This window comes from Sycon ciliatum, chromosome 1 (assembly GCF_964019385.1).
Source record: "Sycon ciliatum chromosome 1, ocSycCili1.1, whole genome shotgun sequence".
NCBI classification, from domain to species: Eukaryota; Metazoa; Porifera; class Calcarea; order Leucosolenida; family Sycettidae; genus Sycon; species Sycon ciliatum.
In genome coordinates, this window is record NC_088643.1 from 74,795,639 (window position 1) to 74,820,288 (window position 24,650).

The 24,650-nt window shown below is 45.6% G+C and overlaps 2 protein-coding genes across 2 annotated transcripts; both read left to right on the plus strand.

Annotated features, from left to right (window-relative positions):
* Positions 1 to 30: 30 nt before the first annotated feature.
* On the plus strand, positions 31 to 3,106 carry LOC135805430 (dual specificity protein phosphatase 5-like). Its single transcript, XM_065319461.1, has 3 exons — positions 31 to 457; positions 986 to 1,289; positions 2,267 to 3,106. Exons 1-3 carry the CDS (start codon positions 410 to 412, stop codon positions 2,611 to 2,613), a joined length of 699 nt encoding a protein of 232 aa, XP_065175533.1. The 5' UTR covers positions 31 to 409; the 3' UTR covers positions 2,614 to 3,106.
* A 3,853-nt stretch (positions 3,107 to 6,959) lies between these two features.
* Positions 6,960 to 22,894, plus strand: LOC135805431 (dual specificity phosphatase 29-like). The gene is made up of 3 exons (XM_065319462.1): positions 6,960 to 7,235; positions 12,102 to 12,402; positions 21,699 to 22,894. The coding sequence occupies exons 1-3, from the start codon at positions 7,086 to 7,088 to the stop codon at positions 22,031 to 22,033; spliced, it is 786 nt and encodes a 261-aa protein (XP_065175534.1). The 5' UTR covers positions 6,960 to 7,085; the 3' UTR covers positions 22,034 to 22,894.
* Positions 22,895 to 24,650: the final 1,756 nt, after the last annotated feature.

A 24,650-nucleotide genomic window follows, 5' to 3' on the forward strand; every position in this document is an offset into this window, starting at 1 on the left:
GATCTGGTGATTCATTTTGGCAGTTTTCTGTTTTTAGCTTGGCACTGACCATGCTGACATGCTGACCATGATCATGATAATTATGCTGACACACCACAGCAAGTATGTGCCTCCTGAAGTCCTGTATCGTCAAGCCAGACAAGGTGGCATTTTCGACGTGGCCTGCTCAACGTGAAAGACAAGTGCAAGAGTTTCGCGTGCGTTGTCAACGACATAGTGCTGAAATAAGTTGAAGCAAGACTAATAAAAGAGTACTGAGTTCTTTCTGAAAAGAGATTTGTTGTACCACAAACAGTTACACAGCCAGCTGTGCAAGCTTGCAAGGAACTGAGAGTGAGCGGCTATTTCTTGTGCATGTACGTGTACTCTGACGCTAGCTGGAGCATATTCGGGCAGCAACAATCTTGTGATGGGTCTGCAGCAATCACAACAGACTCAACCAGTCATATCTCACCAGGTAAGATTAGAACTTCAAAGTTCAATAGAAGACAGTCTACTACTTTTGTTTTTAGGAAATTGTTGACGAAAGCGTTCCAAAAACCCAAAAAATTCAAATGGAAAATTAGTGGTAGAAGCGAACTGTTGGGTGTTTGTCCAACATCATAACATTATTGTGGCCTACAAGTGAAAAATTCAAACATGAATAAATGTTATGGTTCACATCAGAGTCACTCTGACAGACTGACTTTTCCGCATCCACAGGAACACCGCCAGCCTCAAGGATGCGCAGGATGAAGGTGCATAATGACCCATGCACAACTATTATACTTTTGTGTTGGAACTGTATGCCTTTATGACATGGGAAACCTTACACCATCATAAATGCAAGTGGTCTCTTTGCAGCAAAGAGAGCACTTGCATTTCGGATGGTGTAGAGTTTCCGTTAAAGAAATGCATACCTTAAATTCTTTAGTCATTTGTCCTCACAGTAGGAGCTGGCCTCAATGTAAGTTGTTTACGAATGCCGGGTATGTGTGTTCACCAGGTTAAGCATGGGGATGAGCTATGGAGCACTGTCCCCGTTCGCGCAGACAAAGTCCTCCCGCACTTGTTCATCGGCAACTATTCCAGCGGCTGCAATAAGCAATTCCTGCGTCAGAACCATGTCACTTATGTGTTGAATATGACTCCTGAAGCCCATACTGATCGTCTGCGCGGAATTGAATATCTGAATTTGGGACTTCAAGATTTCAGTACGTCCGACATTTCTGTACATTTCGAGACAGCCCATCAGTTCTTGACGAAAGCCCGCGAAGAAGGAGCTGTTGCCCTCGTACATTGCCATATGGGTAAGGTGATACTGCACTAGACTAGATGGTCTTTTGCTATGAATCCTTGGCCCTGACTCCTGGCTAACCTTAATAGTCATAAATAGTGCGCTGCGCTTGCCTATTCCATTCTGTATGCTGGCTTTTTGTGTCTTCTGTGGCAATGCATTTCCAATTAATTAATAAAAGTTTATAGAAACTTGGGGTTTGTTCCTTGGGTAGGGCTTATGTTGATTGTATAAAAAATTGGAGTGGGGTGGGGAGCACCGACATGTTTGGAGCAATATGAGGTGTTTCTTTGAGGTATGCTGTCATCCATAAAGTTTATGATATCAACTCCCTCAACCTAATGAATATATGAAAATCGGGGGGGGGGTATTTTAACCCAATGTGTATTTTCAAAGGTGGAATTGGACTGATGATCCTTACACATTTAGCCGCGCAATGTGGCAGGGGTGGGTGTACTGTCGTTGAACAGCACTGGTGCTCAATGCTGATAGCCTGGGCGTTCTGCAATATGACGATTTGGCTTGTCTGACTCTTTGTGACTGTTCAACGTTTGGCGCTCGGTTTAGGAAACACAGAGTTCTGTACTTGCTTCTCTCTGTTGTATCCTGAAATCAGTAATATTGCCAGTCAGCGTCACAGTTTGTGCAAGCTAACATTAGCTGTGTTTCTCGCAGCTATTTTTTTATTGTTCACTAGACGTCATTGCAATCGGTTCGGCACATCACTCTGAGCTCCGCTAATGGGACCATGCGGAGATTGAGTACTGTTACCATTCGCTTAGATCTGTTTTTTTATGCCACGGCTGTGGCCACTGGAATCACCCTCATGCAAGTACATGTATCAGCTGGAGCCAATGTGAGCTCCTGGTGCTGCGAACAAGGGTCTACACATTTGCAGCGTTGTTGAAGGCAATGGTAGATAGGTGTCTGCTTTTAGAACCCTGACGTGCTCTGTGTACTGCCATTGTCCATGCTATGTGTTCATTGCAGGCATCTCCCGAGCTCCAACTGTAGCAATGTCACACATCCTGCTTAGCGGGAAAATCTACAACAGCGAAGAAGAACACCGGCTAAATGCTGCCACTTTCAAAAAGAGCAATGGACAGATCAGAGCCACCACCACCACAGTTCCTAAAACCGAGCAAGTTTTGCTGAAAGAGGTTTGGCCATTTGTAAAGGAACGACGGCGTATAGCTGCACCGAACGACGGCTTCTTCACACATTTACAATCGCTTGAGATGCAGCTAACCGGAGCAAGCTCATCAAGTACAAGCCTCGAAGAGTTGAAGAAGTCAGTGTATAGTACGAACTTGCCTGCAGTTGCCTCCTTGTTTTAGGTGTACAGTGCACATGTCCTAATAGCGTAATAGGGGCACTATCTTTAGATTTCAAGTACATTTAGCTGTTTTGAAACTGTTGAATTGCTGGACAATTCATACATTTACTACCTGTTTTATTGGCACTTTCTGGCTGCTGTACTGCATAGGCGCAGGTTCATGTACACTGTGACGGTAACATAAACAGCCAAAGTCATGACTCCTGTCACAATCATGGAGACGCATACTAGTACCCCCACTGAGACCTTGTTTTCCGATTTTATAACGCCATGACCCAAAATGCAACTACCCCTCCGGTTTAGATGTTGTTGTCGGCTTGCTGCTTGACAGTTGCGGCACTATCCTCGTACTCCATCATTGTCTGCTTTTCGTTTGATTCGTTAGTTTTCTTGATTCAGATTGTAAGCTGAGGTTCTTCGCCGCTTGAATTGCTGCTCACACAGTGGCCCAGCCACTGAAATGAAAGATGAATAAAAAAAATAAACAAACGAAAAGGAAACAACGGGACGTTGCCTTTGTCTTGATTCTATCACTACAGCCACTGTACTGTCATGTTATTGATTGTGAGAATGGCACCTACAGAGTACAGTAGTGGGATCAAAAGCTACCTGTACATGTACATGTATTTTGATGGCCGCCGCGAAGTACTGATGTGGACATGGAAATCCGGTCGCACGTCTAGCGGCCCCAGGGCGCTGGCCATGCAGCTGTGGGTCAGCAGTACACGCATGCTGCAGCCCGCTGGTCGCATCGGATCAAGCGCTGTTCTATACGCTCTGAGGGCGCCGGCCCCGGTCAATCGACTGGATTTCAATGTCCACGACAGCACTAGTACAGTAAAACCTGTGTTCGCTGGACTCTGTACCAAGCAGACTATTGTATTGACCGGACAAGTAATTAATTTTCACGCACCGAAGTGCTGTGGATTGAACGTACATCCCTGAATCAAGCGGAATCCTGTAGCGTCATATCAGGACAGTTTCCGCTGCACCAGGCAAGGACGTCTGGCAAGGGTGTCCGGTTCGGGCAGGTTTTACTGTACGGTCATGTACTTCATGAATCTGTGAATGCTTCATGACTTTGTATTAGAGCGCGCTTCTAACCAGGGAGTCGTAAAATTTTACGACTCCCTGCTTCTAACCAGGGAGTCGTAAATATTTTTGCGACTCCCTGCTTCTACAACTACAATCAGGGAGTCGTCGAATATTTGACGACTCCCTGCCGCATGACAGTCATGTCATAACTAAATTAGTTACTTGTATTAAACGTTGATGACTTTATACAATATTATAGCAGTAATCAAAATTACGTCACCAGGTCACGTGGTGAATGCTGTGACAGTCTGATCTCTGACATGTCGACCAGGCATGGGGGAGGCAGGGGGATTCATACCTAGTAGTACATAGTAGTACATGATTGTACCAAGAGTCATAGTGAGCTAAGCCCCCCCCCCCCCCCCCCCGGGTTATATAATTATACTCTTGATTGTACTTCGAAGTACCTATAAAATAACATTATACTAATTACTATAGTACGTGATTGTACAGTGATTGTAAAAGCCATTATTCTAACGAGGCGCATAATATACTAGTAACGATTTCCTAAAATTGACCAGTTTACGTGTATCAAAGGTAACGATTCCCACTCATTCTCAACGCTCAATAGGGCTTGAAAGTGCTACGTCACTCCATAGCAATGGCATAGCAACAATTTGAAAAATTCGAAAACTGGATCCACCTGGATCCAGTTTTTGTATGGATCCAAGCAAGAGTACATGATGGTTTTCATGTACTCTTGATCCAAGCACATTTCAAGCGGTCTCACTCACAGCAAGGTGATGTTGCCAGTGAAACTGACTGATTTGGCTAGTGGGGGCAGGGTGACAACTGGTGGGGAAGTAAAAGTTGCACCTGCATACGACATGAGTGGGTTGCTATGCACCCACATACTGAGGCAATAGCAAAGTCACACCTTAGTGGATTCAAAATAGAAATCTGATGTCAATTTACTACTCCCAGGCCGTTTTTGACGTCATCACTTTCAAGCCCTATAGCAACAATATGACATTAGAGAGGCAGTACTGGAATATGCCATTCGCAAATACATACAACTAAAATCGGGTATTACTTCGGCGTCTGTGAATCTTTTCCCACGAAATTTTGATTTTGAGCACAGATTCATGATTCACGCCACCACCTAATAAAAGTACAGGGTACCCTGTAAAAAGGCCTTAGGCCTGTGGGGATTGCCCTATTCAAAATTTAAATAATAATAATAAATAATACTACCTTGAACTTATTTACTTCGCATCGTCCCAAAAGTTCACTGCACTGGAGAGTAAAAAAATACCGTCATCTCAGATTTTTGGTACATGCTAGCAGCAACATAATATCAGCTGAAGTGTTAAAAATGCATCACAAGCGACAGTCTACAACAGTAGCAGATGCTGAATAGAACAGATTGGAGATAGGACACAAATAGCACCACCCAGTCAACATCATCTGTGAAGACGCCCGTCACCGTCGAAAAAGATTATTACTACTGAGGCAGCTAACATCCGCCAAACAAAAAACTATGGCTTTATAAATATATTCAGCATCTGGGAAATTTTCCACTGATCAATCTTAAAAAAAAAAAACATTCAGTTTTTGAAGGGCCATATCTCTGCTTTGGCTGGTTCGAATGCCAAAAAATTTCATTTGTAGAGCCTTTGGTATTCCTTCTTTCAGAAAAATCACACTTGAAGCAGTTCCCATGAAATTGATATTTTGGCTAAATCTGACACCCGTTTTCCAGTACTGCTACCTTAAGATGCACGTTATTTCCGACGTGACGCGCAATTTCACGTCAAATTTGGCGTAAAACTCCAAATTTCGACGTGAGCAGCAGGTCACTCGCGTTGATTTTTCGACGTGCGAGCAAATAACGCGAGCTGAACTTTCGCGTCACGTCAGAAATAACGTGCATCTTAACATTTCTGTCAGATTTCTCCTCAATTCGTTAGAATAAGCACTTCGTTATAATAATGGCTTTTACAGTAAGGCCACCCTTTCTTTTTTCGTTGTTTAACGTCCGCGCCCGCGTACCTTTTTGCCTCCGACCGGAAAAAAAACCAAGAAAGTAGTAGTACCAATAATATGCGAAGTTGTAAATACATGATTGTGTAGTTTCACAGTGTGCCGATCATGACCTTAAAGCGGGATTCACAGAAGCTTTTTTGCGATGCGACACGCGATGCGACGCGATCTGCGATGGATGCGTGCGATGCGAACTCGCGAAATACCATTCACAGAAGAAGTCAGCGATGCGACAACGTCTTGCTGATTTGGGTACGTCACCATGATATTCGCGCGGTTTGACACAACTTGTAAAAAATTGATAGGCAACTCTTGAACCTTTGTACAACTTTGCTGCAGAAAAGGTCAAAATCGTACACCAAATCGCTTGTCGCATCGCATCGCATCGCAAAAGTTGAGCCAAGCTCAACTAGTTACTTCTGCGATGGCCCAGTTGCGGCAGTTGCGTGGGGTGCGACATGGCTGCGATTTGGGGTTTTCCCGGTTTCGCGTCTGTCGCACTTATAATCTTGCCTCCCGGGCATGCCTTTGTCTTGTGTTCTTTTTCTTTTTTTGTTGGCTTTTAAATATCGTACGGTGTGTGTCCTAGTAAAAATCCAGATGTAATGAATTCATGACATGCTAACTCCATGCTATGTAAACGTTTTGTTGGATTCATCAGGCATGTGCTCCAATGTACCATCAAAGAGTGTTGTTCTATGCCTGCAAGTGCCGTTAGACCCAGATATAGTATATATCACATGCTTTACTGGCCAAAATGTTTGATTGGGGTTTCCAGTTTTTGGAATGGGCTTTTGTTTTTTTTCCGCCCTCCCGCGTACCTTTTCGCGAAAAAAAGGACGTTAAACAATGAATTAACAAAGGGTGGCCTAATCAAGACTAGTCCATGTACGTATGAGCCCCATACAGTGGCATACTCTTGTGTTATAATTATTAATTTTATAATGTGTATACTGTATACATGTAGGGCCGGCTCCCAGCTATCTTCACTCCTCGCTGACCTCAGGCTCAGGCTCCTGAGCTGTGTCGACTGACTGACTGTGAAATGTAGAGCAGCAGGAGTCAGCAAAATAATTAATTATACCTTTGTTTGAGCTTGACAACAGCCAGGAGACGTCACGTGAATCAGCAGAAAAAGGATATGCGCGCATGCAGTACAATGCGTACAAAATAGAATCGATGACGTCTTCAGACGCTTGCCGATATATTTGGGACGTGAGCACGTGGTGTGTGGCTTATCTACGAAGTACGAACTCAGTGCGAACTGCCACATCTACCTTCAGCCTTTCTCAGCGCTGCAGCTTTGCTGTCCAAAGGCGAAGAGTCATAACTCAAACAAGTCAGACCTACGTAGACCTACGTGCGAATGAGGAAAAAACTCAAAAAACATTGGCAATGCGACGTCGCTGGCAGTCGGCAGCAGCTCTGGTGTTAGGGCGATCTCGAAAAAGGTCTGGAGGTGCTACAGAAACTGATACCAGCAGTGCAGCTGTTCCAACAAGCAAGGACGAAGACGTTGAACCTATACCCACTATGGAAGTTGAAGTAAGCCTCTATTTCAGTCTACTTTTAGCTACATGTACTTGAACTGGGGTACGTCCGAAGACATAAAGACATAATTTAAAAAAAAATTAATATTATTGTAATAATATTTGAAACTCGGATTTTGAGCCAATATAATAATGTATACACTTTTCCCGTTTGTGTCTTTCCCTCAAACTAGCCAAGAATAATAATAATGTAATTATAGATAATTATTGTAATTTGCAGCGAAGAGACCACTTGGATTGAAGATGGTGTGTGTAAGGTTTTCCAATAATTATTATTAGGGCTGAAACGATTATACCGAATAATCGAGTACTCGTTTGATAACTTGTTTTTCGATTTTGACAGCATGTTACAAGGCGAGGACGCGTAGTGCTCCTGACTACAACCATAAACCAGGTGGCAGAGTCCCGGTCTTGCGACCATTTGAACCGTATTGGGAAAACCCAGGTTCGGACCCTCGTTACTCTACGGGTTGGTAGGATTTTTATAATGGACTCTGCCAACCGGTTTATGGTTGTAGTCAGGAGCACTACGCGTCCTCGCCTTGTAACATGCTGTCAAAATCGAAAAACATGTTAAACTACCAAGCAAGGCTTCTGTATTATATCGTTTGATAACTCTAGCGATCGAGCAATCGTTTAGATTACCGATTACGATTATTTTGCGTTTTTTAAATTTGTGTCCAGAAAGTACTGTAAACCCTCGTTTTGTGAAGTTTGAATCAGTTTACGCTGGGAGTATGCAGTTGCCAGCGGTATGGTTCATGTTCTGAGGTTAAATTGACTTCAAAACTGCCATGTTTCGGAGCTACCCTTTGAAGTTTCACTAATGCAGATTTGTTGGTATTATGAAGGCATAGTTTGTGGAAACAGAGTAATGTTTGCACAGAATTATGACTCTATTTGCTAACGATTATAATCGATTACTCGATCGTTAAGCTAAAGAGTAATCGATACATGAAAATCCACGATCGTTTCAGCCCTAATTATTATTGTAATCAACAATTTGAAACACAGGAAGTGAAAACGCACCAAAAAAGAACATTGCGAATGACAAGTACATATAGGTATGTATGTGAGTTATGCACAGACAGATTCTGCTCCGCCTCCCGCCGAGTCTCACGCGAACCGTGATTTTTTAATTTTTTACTGAGCGTGGCAGTAGAAGCCCGAGATTTTTCCTCCGTTTTTTCGCCGGCCAGTAAACGGGCCTTTCCCCATTTCCCGTTTCAACCTGTCATGAAAAGCACACGCACGGGTTTGTACATACATTTGCCCGGGGTCAACCAAGATCATGGTGATTCACAGTGAATCCCAGTGATATTCCGGTGAAATGGTCATACAGTCGTCCCTCTCTAATCCAGCACCCTCGATAAACCAGCACAATTTTCATTAGCCAAAATGTCCCCTTCATGCATATTGCAGCAGTAAATCCGATTTGTTATTCCAGCACCCTCCCTAATCCAGCAGAATTTCCGTGGCACAAATGGTGCCGGATTATAGAGGGACCACTGTATCCTGTGCAGTGTGATGCGTCTAACGCACCTCTATACTAAAATCCACGAGGAATTTGCAGGAAAAAATTAATCTGACTACAAGGTTTTTATTTATTCACAAGAACGTCGAAAGGCCAAACCGCATGGTGAAGGTTAAAGTCAAGACCACTAGTACCGCGGGATAGGGCTTGAAAGTGATGACGTCAAAAACGGCCAGGGAGTAGTAAGTTGACATCAGATTTCTATTTTGGATCCACTAAGGTTTGACTTTGCTATTGCCTCAGTATGTGGATGCATAGCAACCCACTCGTGTCGTATGCAGGTGCGACTTTTACTTCTCCACCAGTTGTCACCCCGCCCCCACTAGCCAAATCAGTCAGTTTCACTGGCTACATCACCTTGCTGTGAGTAAAACCGCTTGAAATGTGCTTGGATCCATACAAAAACTGGATCCAGGTGGATCCAGTTTTTGAATTTTTCAAATTGTTGCTATGCTGTTGCTATGCTGTGACGTAGCACTTTCAAGCCCTATTCTCTCAATCCTTGTGCCATATTAGTTAAACAAAGAGAAAATACGAAACGTGCAGTGCATGTGATGAGGCCTTTATGGCCGAAACAGCTTGCTGTCTACAGCGTGCCCAACTCTTGCGATCTGCTCCGGCACCGATCCCGTACAATATTGATCAAAAGTGGTTTGTGAACCATTCGCGCCGGTGATCGCCGATGCCGGGACCCAGACTTTGTCAAAATTTCAAACCAAGACTCGTCCTAAATTTTCATAAATTGAAGGTAAGGATGAGGTCCGTTCGCCATTCTTGTAGTCGCTTCAAGGTTATGTCGCGCCTCTTCACCTCTACTAGATTATGCATACCAACCCGTCCTTCTTGGATGATCTGCTCGACTGTTGTGCAACTTATGAGACAAATACAATTGAAACAAATAAAAATACGAAGGATACATTGGAAAGTTTATGTGAGTTCATCAACGTTTGGAAGCATAATTTAGAAACCATCACTTACTAGACTGCAATAAAAGGTGTGGAAGTATTTTCATGATCTCCAGTAAAAGGTAGCACCGAGTGGCCATCACCGAAAGACCTTGAACTACCGGTACTGAAGAAACAAAGAATTCAAGCTTCAATTGGCAAACCTGTCGTAGCATTTTGGGCACATTCTGTACAGTCAGACCTCGCTTATCCGGTCCTCCTTTATCCGGATCCCTCGCCATCCGGAAGAAAATCGTTGGTTACCGATTTACAGCATATGGCATACATACAATATGTGTGTTCGATTATCCAGTTCCCTCGCCTATCCGGATATTTTTTTGTGGAAAACTGATGTGTGCGGTGCGAGGTCTGACTGTATACTACTTTGAAGTAGATTTGGTACTCGAACTGTATTCGGGACGGATCGGGAGCTGGCTCACTGCCGGTGCTTCCCGCGCGGCGCCGATTTGGCTTATGTGTACTAGCCCATAAAGGGAGTACATAAAGGGAGTACAAATATCCGGCAAAGGACACGAATGGTCGGTAAAAGAAGACACGTACATGTGCATGCATGAGTACACTACGGTAGCAAAAATGGACAAACCTAACGTAGATCCACGTGGTACTAGTCGAGTACCGTACGTTACATATTTATTAGGGCTCAAACGGTCACGGTTTAACCCGTGACGGTTAACTGCTAAGCTAACGGTCGGTTAACCGGTTATAACCTATAAGCCACGGCAATCCTGCAGACTCTTTTTTAACCGTATATTTGACTATACTCATTCAAAAAATGTACCCTATTCAGTACAACGCACACTTGTACATTCTCTTGCATGCTCATTCATACATACTCTCACACCAAGAGACCAGATATGACCGAGTTGACAGCCCAGAAATTGCGTACGCGTGCGACAGCCTGCGAAAGTGCATACTTTGCAACGACCTGATACTTGAAAAATTGACTGAAAAGTTACTGCGTAACCGTTATCTTTATCGGTTAACCGTTAATTCTTCGTAACCGGTCTGCAACCGGTTAATCGGACTAATCGTTTGAGCCCTAATATTTATGCAAAGCAATATCACATGACATGCTAGCATAAAATAATTCAAATTTCAAAACACATCGAAAATCTCCGTAAAACGAATCGTTAAAACCGAAAGTTTATAGCAAACCACTACAATACTCCCCCACCGGTGGACGGAAATGCAAAGAAAGTCCATGAAAACAAAGGAGAGAGAAACAACAGTGGTGAAATGTACAAAGAGTGGTACATACAATAATGTTCAGAGTGGCATGAGTATTATTAATATTGTACTTCGAAGTACATATAGCATAGCCACAAGATCAACAGTCACTCAAGGAACTACAAAGCGTACATACCGGGTAGGCGGGAGGCCGCGGGTCATGAAGAGACTGAACGGGAATGGCAGGAGTTGACACAGTTGATGGCGAGGGCGTATGAGCTGGTTTCAGTCGATCAAGCGAGATTAAGTGTCCCGTCGACCGTTGACATTGACAACAAAGTGCTTCTCACTACGACTGAGGACTGGATGTGGGCCAGTATAATTATAGCGGTTGAAGTGGCCTCTTCACAGCATCTGAGCGAATGAACGTGTGTGTGGCAGACTGCAAGGTGGGCGTAACATGAGTGGCTCGAGAAGCTGGTGCAGGGCATGACTGTACTGGATGAATATCCTGCATCATTGTCCGAAGAGCGATAACATATGTGCGGTAGCTGCAGATGGCAGAGGATCGGAAGATGATGTGAAGAACTCACCGTGGAGTCTAAGTGTAATGCCATACACCAACACCGTAACGCTGCTGTCGAGATCTGACCGTAGGGCTGAACGGAGAGAGTGATGAGAGGACGGCAAGTGTATAGCGTGGGTCAGAGGCTTGTAACCCGCGAGGACATAAAAGGAACAGCCTTCTACATGGTGACGAAAATGCTCCACAGCTAAGTACATCGCTAATAACTCACAGGCAAATGTTGGAGATAGCTTCTTACTGAAGAAAGCTAAAGGCTACCGGGAGTTGTTGACGAACTGCTGGAGCACAGCACCAACACAGTAATCAGAGGCATCGCATATTATGTTGATGGGAGCATCAGGGGTAGGGTGCGACAGCAGTGTTGATTCAGCTAAAAGTGACTTGACATGCTCAAAGGCAGCAGTAGCAGCACACCTTTCACATCTACATGTATGCTGGAATTCACATGATCTTGCTCTGCTTCATTAACCCGCTGTGTGTCCTCTTTTTCTAACGCCAACATCGATTTTTGGTTTGCTAATGCCAGCTCACCCGCTCCTCCCAGAACTTGATTTGTTAGAGCCGGAAGTGAAAATTTACCTGATTTATGGTTCTGTGTGTTGGCAACAGGAACGAGGTGATTCGTTTTGGAGTCGCATGCCCGTGCATGCAGACCGAGTGCTGCCACATATCTTCATTGGCAATTACTCCAGCGGTGCCAACCGGCAGTTCCTTGCTGAGAACAACATCACATACATACTGAACATGACGATGGAGAAACACACCAACAGGTTTGAAGGGATCACCTACCTGAACCTGGGCTTGGACGACCATGCTGGAGCCGATATCTCAATCTTCTTTAAGCAGGCACACGACTACCTGACAACAGTGCGCTTAGAGGGTGCAGTCGCCCTTGTTCACTGCCACATGGGTGAGTTGTACATGTGTACAGCGTCTTGTATGTCATACCTTGTGATGGGCAGTATGCTGCGTTGTTGGAATCTTTACTGTCCTCAGTTTTTGTTTTAGGGAATGTTCGCCCTCTAATATAATACCTGCAGAACTTGTAAAAAATGAAAAAGAGAAGGACCAAAAGTTTACACGCTATCCATTGTTTGTGTCCAACACAAACAAATATAAGAAAGATACCAAGATAAGCAACACTGTTGCATGTTCTGACTCACCGTTATCTTGCTTACATTTATTAGTGTTGGACACAAACAATGGATAGCGTGTAAAAATTTGGCCCTTCTCTTTTTCATTTTTAATCCTTGGCTCTCTATTCGAATATTACAGAACTTGTAGTGAGAAATGCACTGCCTCTACTGATGACAGTCTGAGGTTTATTGAAACATTTCTTCTGGAGTTACAGCATCTGGGAGTTTTGATTAAATTTTTGATATGAATTTTTGATTGCATCCTAATTTGCCTTGATCTGTTTCGGATCATGTAACTCCGTACTGGAATAGGTAGGGAATGGCTCATTTCTTTCCTGTTTCACTGCTAGGAAAACTTTTCCAAGCATTTTTTCCAGTTCGGATACCCACGGCAATAAAGTGGCACATGCCCAGTGGCAAAAGTAGTACTCTCATCACATATCGCATATGAATTGTCAATAAAACGGTGTGCACAGTAGCAGTAGTAATATGAGACACAAATCCACACAATATAAGATAATTAATGACAAAAGCAGATAAGCCAAAGTATTTACGATATGCCAAAATGCGACTTTAGAGCCATGAGGGAAGCATTGATAGTACAGAGCGCTGTGTCAGTCATTCCCGCAAGGTTCTCAATCTTCTCGTTCAATTGCTGCTCCTGTTACTGCATCTTCTCAGCCTGTTGTTCGTTCATCTGCGCTAGCTTATCAATCTTGTCAGCCTGCTGCTAGTACGCCGAGGCTAGCTTATTATTACAACGCAGACTGAGACAAGGATGTTACCGGTATGTATAATTCTATTCACAAAAGCCAACAACGAGGAAGTCACTTCAAGGACTCGGAAGACAGAACAACAAGGAAAGGGCAATAGTCCATCAGCCAAGAACTCAGAAGTCGTCAAATTCAAGCACCCTGTTGCACTTAGAAATCGAATACTTGATTTTGGCCTCAATGGGGAGTTTAGGTACCCTGTACACCGAATCCGCAAATAAAAAGAGTAAACGACTTGCACGCTCTGCAGGGGGAAGCCGACAAAGTGACCATTTTTGGCATTTCATCGACAGCCATTGTTGTGACCTAAACCCAATCTCCAATCAGTGCCATGCGCGTTTCAGGAATGAACTTTCAGATTTTTGTGAATTACGGGAAAAATCTTGCAAATCGAGAAGATTTGCAGTGTAAACCATCGCAGTTTCCGTATTACACGTGTGCCTGGATTCAAATTACAATAAAATTGTTGTTCGCCTACTTGTAGAGTGTTGTTCCATTACACATCTCTTTCACTGTTCTATTTAATTGAGCATCCGAATACATACCTTCAGGAAGATTACAATGAGCTAGTATTGAACATCATCCACCTTCGGGTTTCCGAAGTATGCACCCCGAGTCATGTCAAGCAGGTTTGAAGCGTAGTTTTTACTGTTTGGCAAAAGTGATCTACGCTTCCACCCTGAATGGAATCACCCCGGGAAGGTCCTGATCCCTGGAAAAATAAGGAACGTGGAGAGCTAAAAGTAAGGAATCTGCGGCGATGGATGTTGTACATCGAGTGAATGCCCTGCAGTTCTCTTCTCCATTACGACCAACTAGCAAACGCCATGGCTCTGATCTGGATGCTGACAGCAAACAGTTGAAATAAAGGCAAGGCTGCTTTGAACATGTTGCAACCAGGTAGTAGTACAGTTACAGTTGTACTACTTCGAAGTACTATCTACCACACTCGAGATCACCCAAAGAATAAAGCGATTGAATTCAAAATCAAAAAAAATGTTGGGGATCGTCTGAAGCATATTCAAGCGAGGTGCAGTCGGGCTTGATGACTGATCAAAGCCCTCGGGCTGGTCCCTTGGGCTTTGATCAGCCATCAATCCCTCTGTACCTCGCTTGATTATCTACTTGATACCATTGTAGTTGCAAACAAGTAACTACAACAATTGCAGTACAATAGTCATGTAGTTTTTTGAATTAGTTATTTGAAAATGGTGAGCATCTTCATCTTCTTCCCGGTGCGCATGTACACATATTTTTTGAATCTGTACGTGCTCCAAGCCAACTCACCTCTGCTCAAATCGACGGCGATTTATTTCGCGATTTTAGGTCGATCGCCGCGGAAAACCACACCAAACGTTGACAAAACTCCACGTTTTTCACTGAAGACGCATTGGATGTCATGATAAAACAGATGGAAAACCTCGTAATGGCTGATGAAGAAGAAGAAATTTGTCGAACTTCCAAGGCGCACTGCAAAAGGAGTGCAAGAGTTTCGCCAGGGAAAGTAGGCAGGTCGGATTCAGTGATGCTTTTGCTGTCGATTGATGTCAGTTCCAGGTGTTCGATTTGTAAGTGCAACAGGGGACTCACTTTGGCACCACTGGCTGATGGACTACAAGGAAGCACAGGTTGGCCTGCGTGCATGCAGAGTCCTAGTGACGTCTTAGTGACGTCAACACAAGACATGTACATGGATATCACATCCCTCCAACCCTAGATGAAACAAAGACTAAGTAAACAATAACAAATAACAAATCACCTGTAGAAACAGTAACACAAGACATGGCGAAATATAGCTGTAAACACAGAAATAAGACAGCAGATCTAACTGTGAGTAGCTATGATAGAACTGTTACAAGTCCAAACGGATGGGCGCCTGAACAGCTCTAGTCGAGCGACGCGGATGAATAGCAGGAGTCGACCCAGCTGACTGCGACTCTGAAAGTGTGACTGATTCCTGTGCTGGAGGAACTGGTGAGGCAGATACGGCCGTTGGTACAGAATCAACTGAAGGCTGTAGTTCGGATGCGTCTGAATCCGGCACAGATGATGTCGACACTGGATGGCTCAGAGGTTGACCAGATGGAACGACAGCTGGATATGCGGTTGTTGCCTGTTCTGGCGCAGCAACAGGTGGCTCCTCGGCCGGCAATCGTGGGCGGATGTGGTCACTGTGCCGTTTCCACAATCTGCCATCGGGTAGGCGCACCGTAAATGTGGCTGGGCCTAGACACTCTTCAAGAACTCCATCCATCCATTTAGGCGAGCCCGCAAAGTTGACACAGGACACAGGGTCACCACAGCAGAAGGACGACGAGTGAGCCGGGCGGCGGTCTACGGCTGCTTGCTGTCGGCTGAAAACCTTCTTAGAAGTGTCCGGAAATGTGAGGTCAAGACGGGACCGAGGCTTATGACCCATCATGAGTTGGAATGGAGATTGACCAGTAGTTGATTGTGGCGTAAGGCGATACTGAAACAGGAACCGATACAGACGGGATTCCAAATCAGAATCACCAACAGACTTCTTCAGCGCATTCTTGACGGTTTGTACGGCACGCTCAGCTAGACCGTTGCTGGCTGGGTGGTACGGAGATGACCGGGTATGCTTGATACCATTAACAGAACAGAATCGTTGAAATTCGTCGCTGGTGAATACTGAGCCATTGTCGGAAACAAGTTGAAGCGGCAGTCCGTGCGTTGCAAATGTCTGACGGAGCTTGGCAATAGTTAAAGCCGAGGTTGCAGACGATACCGGGTGGACTTCAATAAACTTACTGAAACTGTCAACGATAACCAGGAGCATCTTGCCTTCAACTGGACCTGCGTAGTCGACATGCAGACGCACCCATGGTTTACCTGGCCATTCCCAGGGATGTAGCGGCTGAAGGGCTGGTGACTTCTGAATGGCTTGGCACGGTTGGCAGCTCTTGACCTTGAGCTCTATCTCGTCGTCAATAGATGGCCACCAGATGTAGCTGCGGGCGAGGGCTTTCATCCGGGTTATGCCCGGGTGACCTTCATGTAATTCTTCCAGGAGCGTCTCACGGCCTCTTGGTGGAATAATAACACGTGAGCCCAGCAAAAGACAGCCACTTATTACTGAAAGCTCATTACGACGACGGGAATACGCTTGATAATCCACGGGGATGTTGTCCGGCCAACCTTCTTGGACGTACTTGAGGACAAGTGACAGCACCGGATCTTTGCTCGTCCATTGAGCAATGGTGGTGGATGTGACCGGAGTGTTCTCCAGGACAGACATCGACAGAACGACTTCGGCTGGTGTTGGGACTTCTGGTACCGATGAGGGTGATGGTAGCCGACTGAGTCCATCAGCATTACCATTGTTGCTGCCCGACTTGAACTGAAGCTGGTAGTCGTAGCTTGCTAGTAGTAGGGCCCAGCGTTGGATGCGACCACTGGCCATCGGCGGAATCGGACGATCTTCCTGAAATAGACCAAGTAGAGGCTTGTGGTCAGTCTGCAGCACAAACGAGCGGCCAAATAAATACTTATGAAAGCGCTTGACGGCGAACACCATAGCCAGGCCTTCTTTCTCGATCTGTGCATATTTCTGTTCCGCTGAGGACAATGTTCTCGATGCAAACACGACTGGATGCTCGTCTCCGTCCGCAGTGATGTGTGAGAGAACGGCACCAATACCATACGGTGACGCATCACAACTGACGACAATTGGCATCTTCGGGTCGTAATGTACCCGGCATGGTGCTTCTAGTAGCATGGCTTTGCTTTTCTCAAAAGCAGACTGTTCACAGTCAGACCACCGCCACTGCTTCTTAGAGAGCAATTCGTACAGGGATTTCAACACAGTACTTAAGTTCCGTACAAACTTGTGATAATAGTTAATCAAGCCCAAGTAGCTTCTGAGCTGCGATACGTTAGTCGGTGCCTTGGCGTCCAGCACATCTTGCACTTTCTCAGCTGTCGGCGTTATTCCGGTTGAATCAATGATGTGGCCGAGGAAAGAGACAGATGAACGGCCAAACACACATTTGTCCCGGTTCAAGCGCAGACCAGCCGATTCAAGACGCTCCAAGACCATTTTGACATGGAGGTCGTGTTCCTCTCGTGTTGCGCCAGATATGAGGATGTCGTCCAGGTACACTACGACCATTGGAATGTCGGCCAACAGCTGCTCCATGGTGCGCTGAAAGATACCAGGTGCAGAGGACACTCCAAAAGGCAAGCGATTATACACAAATAGGCCTTTGCTTGTGTTGATAGCCGTGAGAAGCTGAGACTGTTCGTCTAACGGTAGCTGCTGATAGGCCTGGCTGAGATCTAACTTCGTGAAGCAGCATCCTTTATTCAGTTTCACATATAAGTCTTCTATGTTGGGTAACGGATACTTGTCTGTCTTGGATGCTTGATTAATGGTACACTTGTAGTCGCCACAGATGCGTATCTGGCCATTGTTCTTTAGCACTGGCACAATCGGTGCAGCCCAATCGGTACTCTGCACGGGGTGAATAATGTTCTCTTTCACCAGCCGGTCCAGCTCCTTCTCCACTGCCGACTTGAGTGAATAGGGAACCGACCGTGCCTTCAGAAATCGTGGCCTCACGTTACGGTCCACTGCCAGCTTGACACTGCCATGTCGCCAAGTGCCCAGGCCAGACTTGAATAGTTCCGGATGCTTGTCCAGGATATTCTTCGGCATGTCACCAGTGACGTTGAAAACTTGGTTCCAGTTGAGCCTCAGTTTCTCCAATGCGTCCCGACCTAGCAGATTGGGTCCAGTGCCTTTGACCACATAATAGACCAGCTCAGCCTTGCGTCCTCCGTGGCTGGTTTCGCTTCTCACGCGGCCTACCGTTGGGATGATCTTGCCGGCATACGTACGTAGACTGGGTAAGTCGTCAGTTTCCAGCGTCAACTGTTCCTTGGAAGCCAAATCATGGTAATGCCGTTCGTTAATCACAGTAACTGTAGCCCCGGTGTCGATCTCGAATACCATTGGGGTGCGGCCAATGCGAACAGTGCAGACATACGGGTCGACAGTACTGCTTACATGGCTGATACACACGGTGTGGTGCAGTTCCGGACAATACTCCTCACTGTTTACTGCCGAGTCTGATTCCCCCGCGTCCGGCGCTGGATTGTGCACAAAGTGTACCTTGTCCTTGGCTCTGCACACAGATGCGAAATGGCCCTGCTTGTGGCAGAAATTACACGACTTTCCCCAGGCAGGGCAGCTCTCTCGTCTCTCGTGCCATTGTCCGCCGCAGCCAGTGCACTTGCGGCCAGCTTTGGGAGGCCTGTCGTTGTACGAACGCGACTTCAGCGATGATGGCGCGGACCGAAGACTGTGGACGTCTGTAGTCCTTGAGGCCGATGTCAGCTCTGCAGCCCGCGCATCAGCGAGTTCCTCCGAAGTTGCCGTGGCTAAGAAATCAGCAAATTTCTTGTCGTTCGCCATAGTCAGCAGTTTCTTAGTGATGGATTGGCCTCGTAGCCCTTGCACGAACTGGTCCTTCAGTGCGCGATCCAAGTGGGAGTCGAATTCGCAAGTGGACGCCAGTCTCTTCAGGCGATTTGCAAATTCCGTGACAGATTCCGTTCCTTGCCGGCACTGATGGAAACGATAGCTTTCCGCCACTAAACTCAGCTTCGGTTGGAAGTGTTTCTTGAGGAGATCGGCTATCTCATCGAACGTTTTAGACGTTGGCTTGTCAGGAAAGCACAAGTCTTTCAGCGTCGAGTAGGTAGCTTTACCCATCAGCGCAATCAGGGCAGCCGTTTTGACCTTTCCTGCAGCAGTGACGTCGTCTGCATCGGTGGTAGCTGCCACTCCGATTCTATTTGCGGCAAAATAACACTCGAGACGATCCAAATAATCGGAGAAGTTCTGGCCGTCAAATGGCTCCATCTGGCAGAAACTGGAGGCCATGGCCATCGTCTAATACTTTTATCTTCGTCGCCAATTATTACAACCCAGACTGAGACAAGGATGTTACCGGTATCAGGGGCGTAGGAGGGGCTTTGGAAGTGGTACGACCGAAGGTCGTTGCGGCCGAAGGTCGTTGCGGCCGAAGGTCGTTGCGGCCAAAGGCCGTGTTGGAGGGGGGTCCGGGGGACCTCCCCCGGGAAAATTTTGTAAAAAAGACACAAAATCCTGCGTTCTGGGAACTTCTGGCACACTTCTACGTGTACGTAACGTCGTTCGTAGTGTGCAGTCGAGTCGAGTACAGTACTCAGTAGGGTCTACGACTACAGATGCATAACAGATCTACGAGTCTAGAAAAAGGTCAAAGTCTGATGCGCATATGCATGCCATCGATGGATCCTGATTTTTTATCACGGTTTTGCACGTTTCGGACGGACCACACTTTTCGAAAAGTGGTACGGCCATGGCCGTACCAGTCGTAGCGGGTGCTACGCCCCTGGGTATGTATAATTCTATTCACAAAAGCCAACAACGAGGAAGTCACTTCAAGGACTCGGAAGACAGAACAACAAGGAAAGGGCAAGGAAGCACAGGTTGGCCTGCGTGCATGCAGAGTCCTAGTGACGTCTTAGTGACGTCAACACAAGACATGTACATGGATATCACCAAGAGTGCATAAACAAAAAAAAACAAAAAAAAAAAAGGACTCTTGATATCACACTTATCAATCTTCTCAGCCTGCTGCTCCAAACTTCGTTCCACGTTTGCCATCTTGGCCGTTAGGTTCTCGTACGCCGAGGCTGCCGTCAGCTTTTGACTCGCTGCTTGCGCTAAACTGACCCTAATCTCACCGTCTTTTCTGTCCAGCTCTTGACAATACTCAGAGAATCCTTCGAGCAACCACTTCCGCCTTTCTCGACACTGCTCTGACGCTTCAGCGACTTTCGATGTCTCCATTATGAGGATGAAACACTTCTTCAGTTCTTGACTGCGCCTTCTTCATGAAATGATCAGAAATGAGCTGTGCGCAGCTCTGGGCGCAACATTTATCTTTTTGTCCTTGTTCCAGCGCCATGTCCGCACACACACTGCGCATGTGTAAAAAGTGACATCATGCGATATGCAGCACGCTGGCCGCACATGCGCTGCCAACCTTCCACTCAGGTGACGACATGTACAGGCAACTATAGTATACATGTTATAGTACTCAGGCGACTCGCGACTGCCATCATCACGCCATCATGCGCATACCAAAGTTGGGGAAACATCCAGCTTCCTTGCTACAATGGAGGGCTAGAGTACTGTCATTTTCTTTACCTATACCATATTTTTCGGAGTATAAGCCGCACTGGAGTATAAGCCGCATCCATACTGGCCAACCCTCCCGGTTTTCCCGGGAAAATCCCGGGAAATCTACACTACTCCCGGGGTCTCGGGAATTTCAAGCAAACTCCCGGAAAAGTCACAGTTTTGTCTGATACAGGATTTTAGGATTTTCATGGATTCACCTCGAATGTCCCGGGTTTTTTCAAAAATATGTAAGGTGCCCTTTCGCACTTCGAACGGTGCACGGCACTTTCAAGATCTGACCAGCCTTGCCTGCAAGATCTGCACTGACAGGCGCTAGGCCGTCGCCGACTGATCGAACTGCACAGCAGGGTCGAACTGTGCTGTACGCAGATCTGCAGAGTCGATCGATTTTTTGGCGGGAAAAGTTCTTTTTCACTTGTTTTTGTGCCATCCAGGGATTTTGAGAGAAATCCAGGGATTCTGCATGTCTTGTCAAGGGATTGAGATTTTGGTGATAGTCAGTATGTGCATCCCCCATTTTTCGCCACGAAATACAGACATAATTATTATCTTCGTTAATTTGATCATTGGAGTATCAGTCGCAACCCCATTCTTTTGAGTGAATTTTGAGTGTTCAAAGTGTGGCTTATACTCCGGAAATACGATACCCATGCAAGGCTGATCTCTAGGGCACTACAGATCTGAGTTAGTTATGATGTCCTCATGATGGCAAAGAATTTGATCAAAATTAGAGATGCTGTAAACTCTGAAGCCGTTCCTCCCATTCACCTGGGTTGTTTCGCCATGTGAATGAAGGGCGTTTCTCGCTTCTTGTCATGAAGTTGTATGACTGGGTGAGCTTCCCCTTCAAAATTGAGCACCAAGCACACTGCATCCATCATATTGGGGATTCTGTATGTCTAGAGCCCAGCATTCCATTGCTTTTTAGAGCGACTTCCTCTGTAACCTAGGTCAATATAACTGTTAATTAATTGCAAGAGCGAAACAAGGATTATTTGAATTAATTTGTGTTCAATAATATCTGTGCGCAGTGCATGCATCGTCCTTATTGCCTAGTTTTTAATGTGGTTTTCTGTAGGTATTTCTCGTGCCACCACGATCACCATGTCGCACATGCTGCTAGGTGGCAAGATCTATGATGACATAGATGAGCATCAGGAGAATGCAAAGAAGTTTGCGAGCCGTCGTGCTGTTGACGACAAGGCATTGAGGGCTGCCCAGGTAGCACCATTAACAGAGCAAATAGCGCTTGCGGATGTCTGGAAACTGGTGTCGTCGCGTCGCAAGTGTGCCTCGCCGAACGACGGCTTTTTCCGACACTTGGAGCTGCTTGAGATGAGGCTTACAAACCGGAACTCGCCTACCGTCAAACGGTCCAATATGTGGGGCAGTAAGTTTATGCAAGGCAGGTGAAGCGTGCACTGAGCCTCGCTAGTGGCGGCTGTTTATACATTTACCACTGGTTTCAACACCGGACCTAAGCATAATGATTATTGTGTTATGGTGTACATGTGGATTTCTGTTAGTTACTGTTTTACTCTCGATGACATGATGTTACAGACGGTGAATCAATGACTCAGAGTACCAGTACTAGTAGCTGAGTTGATCCACCCACATTAGGGCTTTTTTAATATTACGATGTAAGTTAGTGGGCCTTTGCAATGTATCGCATTGTAGATCTATAGGTGTGTGTGCGTGCGTGTGTGTGTGTTTATGTTTGCATGCCCGTTGTGTTTAGCGCTGCTGGTTGGAGTCTAATGTGTTGTAAATCCTGGTAGTGGGCGATCTGCCAGGACTGTGTCCTGTGCATAACATTCAGTGTGACCAATTTGTCTTCTATTTACTTTGTTCATTTGTTTTGATCATTGAATGCTATCCTATGCACCATACCCAGCATGTTTTCATAACTATGAGCTGTTTCATGCCTATCTTGATCGAATTTCAAGTGCTGAAATAAATCATGTCCTTCTTTTCAATTCGTACGGCAACGCTGGAATCCAGTAGTGCCACCGTTACAATTTCCTTCGCGTATTCATGCGCCTATGTATACTCTTGTCGTGTTATGTCGGTACTCTTGGAGTTTTATTGAGATTTCCTATTTGACATTGCTGCCTCTCTGTCTTTGTTCATGACTTTTGTTCTGTATTTATGAACTTACCCTACCCTTTCTCCGTGTACGTCTTAACTAGTTATTTATTAGCACTACTCCTGCTTGTGTTTTAGGGTGTCTTCGTTCGTGTTTCTTTGATTGGCGAAAGCATCTTTTCAAGTGTGTGTTTCTGCTGTTTTCCTCAACCGTGAGCAGACTGTTTAAAAATACTTTGTGATAGCTTGCATGTCCCTGGTCCCAAGATATAGTATCTCTCTGCAGAAATTGGTTTCGGTCGATAATATTCTCTCAGTCGTAAGATCTTTATAAGCCAAACTATGGTGCAAAAAGACTGAGCCTATGTGCAGTGCATTGCATACCTCGGCATGTGCACTTGTTGTAGACTATAATCCAGCCTTATGATAATCTTGCTGACGATAGGCTCATCACTGCTCAAGAGAGTACATACGATGCAGACTGCAGACATCTTCACGGAGCACCAAGAGTACCTAACTTCCAGGGGCGTGTGACACGTTATGCCACTATGGTTTTGACCATAAGTCATCGTTAGCACCCATTTTTTATGATGAAATGCTTTGATTATTGGCAATAAATAAGATAAATTGTGCACTCATAACAACAGCAAAAATGAAGAAAGTCAAGTTCCATAACGTTTTCTTGTGACTGTCTTTCTCACATACACTATATTCACACATTGCAAAGGTGCAAACTTCGCTTTTTGTACTTGTTAGCTGCTGTATTTCTACCTGAAACCATATTAGCTACATGTATATAGTGTGTGTTTTAGTTATTACATTTTTATGTGACGGCGTTCCACTGATGACAGTCACAAGAAAACGTTATGGAACTTGACTTTCTCAGTCATTTTTGCTGTTGTTATGAGTGCACAATTTATCTTATTTATTGCCATTTTACGACTATTGTCTCCTCGTCGATTGTTTAAATGCTTTGATTATTGGCTGTGAATATTGAAATCTGTGAAGGATTGCCCCGAAATGGCACCTACAACAGTCAATGGCTCGCCGTACCAGCCTGAAATACCTTCCCATGCCCCTGATACCTAGTACATGTACCTGGTACTACATGTATAACTAAGCTTATTATCAAAATATTAACACAATGTGAAGGTCACATCAGATGTCGATGTGGGTTATGGTCTAACCAGTCTTTCAGGGTTTTATCAAGAGTACTAGTATGATGCTTTCATAGGAAAGGTGCTCCCGGAGTCCCGGTCCCCTCACCGGACCTCGCGCTTTTTTTCGGCTGACTGACTTGACTTTACTCACGGCTAGCTGCCATCCAGAGCACACGGGAAGTCCAGCATCGAACCTTCGACTTGGTAAACCTACAAGAAAGCACCACTGCCTCAGTGCTCAATGAGTCAATACACTGCGGACTGTAAACCATGGTAAACACAGTGTCCCCCCCCCCCCCCCCCACACACACACACATCAGTTGAGCTTGAATATGCTAATGTCAGTAATGATTATGCCTGAAGAGCACCACACTGTCCACAGACAGTGTTCTTCCAGGCCAAACCATCACCACCAGGGGTACAAACTTACAGAGACGCTCCGTTCCCAGCGCAACAAACACCAGAATCATGAATGATACTTGATAGCAGCGCGATGGTGGTAGCGACTTCGGCGATGATTTCACAGGAAAGGTGCTCCCCACACCGGAACTCGCTCTTTTTCCGTCGACTGACTTGACATTTGAGAAGTAACGTTGAGCGACACACGACTCCCATCCAGAGCACATGCATGAGAAGTCCATCGAACCTTCGACTCTGCAAACCTGCTGCAAGAAAGCACCACAAACTTACTTACAGAGACGCTCCGTTTCCAGCGCTACAAACACCTCATGAGCACCAGATAGCGGCGCGAGTCCGTGTCGCTCCTGGACGGTGAGAACAGACGT

What these genes read in the sequence shown, in the direction of transcription:
- LOC135805431 (XM_065319462.1), top strand. Translation starts at nt 7,086, where the DNA reads ATGCGACGTCGCTGGCAGTCGGCAGCAGCTCTGGTGTTAGGGCGATCT. An exon ending in TACCCACTATGGAAGTTGAA is followed by an intron (nt 7,236 to 12,101) that starts GTAAGCCTCTAT and finishes TGTTGGCAACAG; the next exon opens with GAACGAGGTGATTCGTTTTG. An exon ending in CCTTGTTCACTGCCACATGG is followed by an intron (nt 12,403 to 21,698) that starts GTGAGTTGTACA and finishes GGTTTTCTGTAG; the next exon opens with GTATTTCTCGTGCCACCACG.
- LOC135805430 (XM_065319461.1), top strand. Translation starts at nt 410, where the DNA reads ATGGGTCTGCAGCAATCACAACAGACTCAACCAGTCATATCTCACCAG. An exon ending in AACCAGTCATATCTCACCAG is followed by an intron (nt 458 to 985) that starts GTAAGATTAGAA and finishes TGTGTTCACCAG; the next exon opens with GTTAAGCATGGGGATGAGCT. An exon ending in CCTCGTACATTGCCATATGG is followed by an intron (nt 1,290 to 2,266) that starts GTAAGGTGATAC and finishes TGTTCATTGCAG; the next exon opens with GCATCTCCCGAGCTCCAACT.